The sequence below is a fragment of the Lipotes vexillifer genome, unplaced genomic scaffold, assembly GCF_000442215.2.
Source record: "Lipotes vexillifer unplaced genomic scaffold, Lipotes_vexillifer_v1.1 scaffold1235, whole genome shotgun sequence".
In the NCBI taxonomy this organism is placed as follows: domain Eukaryota; kingdom Metazoa; phylum Chordata; class Mammalia; order Artiodactyla; family Lipotidae; genus Lipotes; species Lipotes vexillifer.
Window position 1 is genome coordinate 1,630,676 of NW_006775530.1, and position 5,704 is coordinate 1,636,379.

Below are 5,704 nucleotides of genomic sequence, written 5' to 3' on the forward strand. Positions count from 1 at the left end.
CCCGTGTCCCCTGCATCAGCAGGCGGACTCTCAACCACTGCGCCACCAGGGAAGCCCTACCTTTTATCTTTTTTCTAGGGTACTGATGCCTTCTAGGATATCATACAATTTCCTTAATTATTTGCTTCTTCCTTCTAAGATGTAAGCTCCATGAGAGCAAAGACCATTATAAATTTTGTCCACTAATGTACACCAACCACCTAGAAAAATGTCTTAACACTTCATAGGGGTTCAATGACTATCTGCTGAATGAATGTATGAATGAGTGAATGGATTACCAAGGCCAAAGAGAAAAAAGTCCAAACGCCCTTGTATTCTCGTCTACACACTGCCTGCAGCCCACACCCACTGTCACACAGGACCATGGTTTCGGATATAGGCCCCTCATCTTCTTGCCTCCCAACCCCTGACCCACAGTCAATCAGCTCTACCCCCACCCCCTTCATTTTCACCGGCTTAGACCCTGCCCCTATTCAAAGGTGAAATCTCCACTGACTCTTCCCACAGGCAGAATTTCCTCTCCCTTCTGCACTCACAGCAGTCCCTGGATCTCTGCAGCAACACCTGACACCACCTTTCTGGTGCTATACTTCTGCATGAGGCTGTCCTCCCCCACTAAATTAACTTCCTGGATAAGTAGTCACATGACTCAACTGCTCATCTTTTGCATTCCTCTGAGGGCCAGGCTCAGAGAAGGGGAACCACTGACAAAGGCAAATTTCTGCCTGAAAAGCCCCATTTGTAGGGCCAGTGTTCTGTTCTGTCCTGTCCTCCATCCCCAGTCATCATCTGCAGCCTGAGTTAGGTAACCCAAGTGAACACTGTCAGGCCATTCCATGAGAATATAACTGAGTGCTTTAGGGAACACAGCTTTAAAAGTGAAGTTTAAAGAGGTCCCTAAAGGTCACTGCTCAGAACACAGATTCATTTTCACCACCAAAAGGCAACTCCCACCCCCACCATGCGGAAATGACCAACGCCCCCATGAGGTGTTAAGTGAGTTAAGTCATCTGAATTCTCTAAACCTACTGAGGAAACACTTTATACGGAAAGGTGCTGATGACAGTGATTTGCTCTGGTTCTCCTCAAACAAAATAACTGTTTTGTTCTAGTACTGTTACTTGTCTTACTCCTTAAAGCTCACCCCTGTAAAACACACATATAACAAGAAGTAAAAAAATATAAAGGCATTATATGCTGTGTTTAATTTACTGTGAACTGCTTTTAAAGCACATTGGTATTTTTACCTGATTTGTCTCACACCCTAGCAACTAGAATCTGTGATTTTTCCTTAACTGTAAAGAGAGTGTGGATTAAAATACCATCTGAACTTTGTTATATTTTCACTGATAAGAGTTTGTAAGTCAATGGGTAAGCTCAGAGTTGTGATGCTTCTAGAAAATGCCTCCTGTCTCACAAGAATAAGTGGGTTCACAAATCAGCGTTATGTTAATTAAGTTGAAGGCCGGACATCTGGAGATGTGCATCATTATACCTCTGTTAAAGCAGAAAAAAACATGTAAAGCTACGGGACACGTCCTCCCTTGTTTTCCTCCTTGCCCGGGAAGAGCCCATCTCCAGTCTCTTCCTAGGCAAGTCCAGACCAGGCTTCTTTGGTCCCTTAAGGTCTCTCTATGGCCCCTGGATCAGAAGCTAGGGCTCCTCTCTCCTTCACCCACAGTCACTTTCCCTTCTACAGTTTTCTATTCTGTCACCCGACCCTCTAGATTCCTAATGGACAGAGTTCAACGAATTGGCTTGGCCCTCAGGATTCTCAACACTGACACTTCCTAATACATCCACTCTTAACTCCTCCCACAAGACCACCCCGCCCTGGTGCCCCTCCTCCCCACAGTGCAGCCCTCCTTTGGGGAAGCCCTTTCCCCCCAGCTCTGGACACTTGGTTTTGCAAGGCTAGGAGGCTCCGAGGGGGCAAGCAAGCCAGAAAGGAAGGTCGCTCAAGCGGAGAACAATGACTACTCCAAATACGCCCCGGGGTAGGAACGGGCTGCTCACCTGCGGCCTGGCCGTCGGAGGCCTTGGGGCCATTTCTGCGTCGCCGGGCCCAGCTCCTAGACAGGGTTTGGGGAGAGAGGAGAGGGCCCACTCAGCCAGCTGTAACTGCCAGCCGGCCCGCGCCCTGCCAGGCCCGGCCCGCCTCCGCCCCGCAGCCACTTCCACAGGCGAGAGAGGTGGGGAGGTGCGCGGCCCCTGCCCGGGCCTGCCTCCCCCAAACTAAAGGCTCACCGCCTCCTGGACACCCTCCTCCGGCCACGCCCAGTCCCACCCGCAGGATGGTGGGCGCGGCCGAACGCACACGCGCAAAGCCCGTGGGAGGTGCTGCCCCAACCCGCGAACTCGGAATCACCGCCTCCCGGGGACTACGGATTTCGAGACCTCAGGCCCACCCAGGGCTCGGGCCGGCTCCTCCAGCCCCCGGTGCCGGTTCAGTCCTCTGCAACTCTGAAGTCCGAGGGGCTGCCTTCGCCGCAACTGGGCCGGACAATGGCCGCAGCGGCGGGGTAGAGCCGGAAGTGCGCCTGCGCATGCGGCGCCTTTCTCCCGTAACCGCTGGGCCGCGGCGGGCGCGCGACTACACTTCCCAGCGGCCACCGCGCATGGGTCCCACAGAGGCTGCCTGGTAGGACGCTTCGCTTTCCGAGGCGCCCCAGTGGGGACCGCTATCCGGGCCCAACGGAGGGTGGGGCTAAAGTACTCCTGCGTCCGCTTATTCCAGTAACAGTCACTGAGCGCCTTCTCTGTGCCAGGGGCGTGTTGCTAGGGGCGGGATACTGCAGTAGATCGGGCAGGAAAGATCCTGCTTTCTGGGAGCGAGTATGCACTCCTGTAGACGAGGCCGACAAAAAAAACCCATAAACGTATCAACAAGATAATTTCACGTACTGACTTTAGCTGTAGGAATAAGACAGTGAAGAGAGTGGGGCAACGTTGCCTCTTCTGTGCCGTCTTCACCCGTGGGTCACTACCAAAGGTTTGGACACTGACTCCCCAGACCACATATATAGAATATTACGGCCAAGATACTTGATGAAATAGTTGATACTACAGAAAGAAAAAAACAAAAAACCTTCAGATGAATCCGTAGCCTCCCGAACAGTATTCAAAAGCAAACTGTGCCACTGCCATGTTATTTTATTACTTGGTATCCCATTGCTCAGGATTTTGTACTTGGGGAAATAAATAAATGATGGAAAATTTCAACACAAAGAATTAGATTTATATAATTATGTGGGGGTTTTTTTGTTTGTTTTTTTTTGCGGTACGCGGGCCTCTCACTGTCGTGGCCTCTCCGGTTGCGGAGCACAGGCTCCGGACGCGCATGCTCAGCGGCCATGGTTCACGGGCCCAGCCGCTCCGCGGCATGTGGGACCTTCCTGGACCGGGGCACGAACCCGTGTCCCCTGCATCGGCAGGCGGACTCTCAACCACTGCGCCACCAGGGAAGCCCTATAATTATGTTTTATATATCATAAATAGTCTAAAAACTTCCTAGACTTACATTTGATTTTTTAACGTTAGAGTATCACATATTCACATGGTAGAAAATGAGTGCAAGTAAATGTTCTTTTTGTTACATGCTTTATCAAAAGGATGGACATTAAAAAAAAAAATAATGCTTTCCACCACTGCCACCTGAATATAATGCTGTGGAACAAACAGAAGGCATCATTCAGAAATACGAATGAGTGGTCTAAGGAGGCCTCTCTGAAGCAGGAACTCAGTAGACTGAGACCTAATGAGGCAACTGCTGGAACATGAGGGAGAAAAGAATTCCAGGCTGAAGGAACTGAGGGTGCCAAAGCCCCACGGTGGAAACAAACTTGATGTGTTTTAGAAACTGATGCCTAATGTAGCTGTAGCAGAGTGAGGGGGAGGGAGAGTAAGTGACATAGAGGTAGGACAGGTAGGCTGGGGTTTGATGGAGCAAAGGTTTTTAGAGGCTGTGATAAGGAGTGTGGATTTTACTTTGAATGTGATGGGAACCACTGGGTTAGCAGGAGCAATGGGTCATTTACTACTATGAGGGGATAAGAGAAAATTTCCCTGTTGTCCCAGAATTGGACACCAGGACTCAGCTGAGATTAAATTCTTCTGCATTCAAAAGAGAGACAAAATGGCATTTTTCACAGAACTAGAAAAAATAATTCTAAAATTTGTATGGAAATACAAAAGACCCCAAATAGCCAAAACAATCTTGAGAAAGAAGAGCAGAGCTGGATTTCAAGCTACAGTCTTCAAAACAGTATTGGCACAAAAACAGACACATACATCAATGGAACAGAATAGAGAACCCAGAAATGAACCCTCACTTATATGGGCAATTAATCTGACAAAGGAAGCAAGAATATAAAATGGGGAAAAGACAGGCTGTTTGATAAATAGTGTTGGGAAAACTGGACAGCTACATGCAAAAGAGTCAAACCGGATAATCTCTCACACCATACACAAAAATAAATTCAAAATGGATTAAAGGCTTAAATATAAAACCTGAAATCGTAAAACTTCTAGAAGAAAACATAGGCAGTACCCTCTTTGACATAGGTCCTAGTAACATATATTTTTTGGATATGTCTCCCCAGGCAAGGGAAAGTAAAGCAAAAATAAATAAACGGGGCTACATCAAACTAAAAAGCTTTTGCCCAGCGAAGGAAATATCAATAAAATAAAAAGACCACCTACTGAATGGGAGAAGATACTTGTAAATGATATATCCAATAAGAGGTTAGTATCCAAAATATACAGAGAACTCGTACAATTCAACATCAGAAAACCAAACAACCAAATTTTTTAAATGGGCAGAGGATCTGAATAGACATTTTTCCAAAGAAGACATACAGATGGCCAACAGACACATGAAAATGCTGTCTGTTGAAATGAAAATGAGTGATGCTCAACATCACTAATCAAGGAAATGAACATCAAAACCACAATGACGTATCACTTCACAGCTGTGAGAATGGCTATCATAAAAAAGACAAATGACAACTGTTAGGACACTGAGAAAAGGGAACCCTCATGCACTGTTGGTGGGAATGTAAAGTGCTGCAGCCACTATGAAAAACAGTTGGAGATTTTTCAAAAAATTAAAAATAGAACTACCATGATCCAGCAATTTCACTCCTGGGTATTTATCCAAGGAAAACAAAAAACACTAATTAGAAAAGATATTTGTACCCCTATGTTCATTGCAGCATTATCTACAATAGCCAAGATACGGAAGCAACCTAAGTGCCCATCAACAGATGAATGGATAAAAATGTGGTATATATACATTAGAATGTTAGCCATAAAAAAGAATGAAATCTTACCATTTTTGACAACATCGATGGACCTAGAGGGTACTATGCTAAGTGAAATTACGTCAGAGAAAGACAAATACTGTATGATATCACTTGTATGTGGAATCTGAAAAACAAAACAAATGAACAAACATAAAACAGAAACAGAGTTATAGATACAGAGAACAAACAGGTGGTTACCAGAGGAGAAGGAGAGGGGGGAAGAATAGGTAAGGAAGTTTAAGAGGTACAAACTTCCAGTCCCAAAATAAATGAGCCACAGGTATAAAATGTACAGTGTGGGGAATATAGTCAATAACAAAGTAATATCTTTGGGGTGATGTAACTAGATTTATGTGGCGATCATTTGAAATGTATAGAAAAAAATCACTATGTTGTGTAAG

At 46.0% G+C, this 5,704-nt stretch overlaps 1 protein-coding gene across 1 annotated transcript in view; it reads right to left on the minus strand.

The window, feature by feature from the left end:
* Positions 1 to 2,049, minus strand: part of LOC103078527 (zinc finger protein 90) — a 12,971-nt gene extending 10,922 nt beyond the window's left edge. The window contains exon 1 of the mRNA XM_007449953.1: positions 2,017 to 2,049. Coding sequence (XP_007450015.1) covers positions 2,017 to 2,049 — 33 coding nt within the window. The remainder of the gene's footprint in view (positions 1 to 2,016) is intronic.
* Positions 2,050 to 5,704: the final 3,655 nt, after the last annotated feature.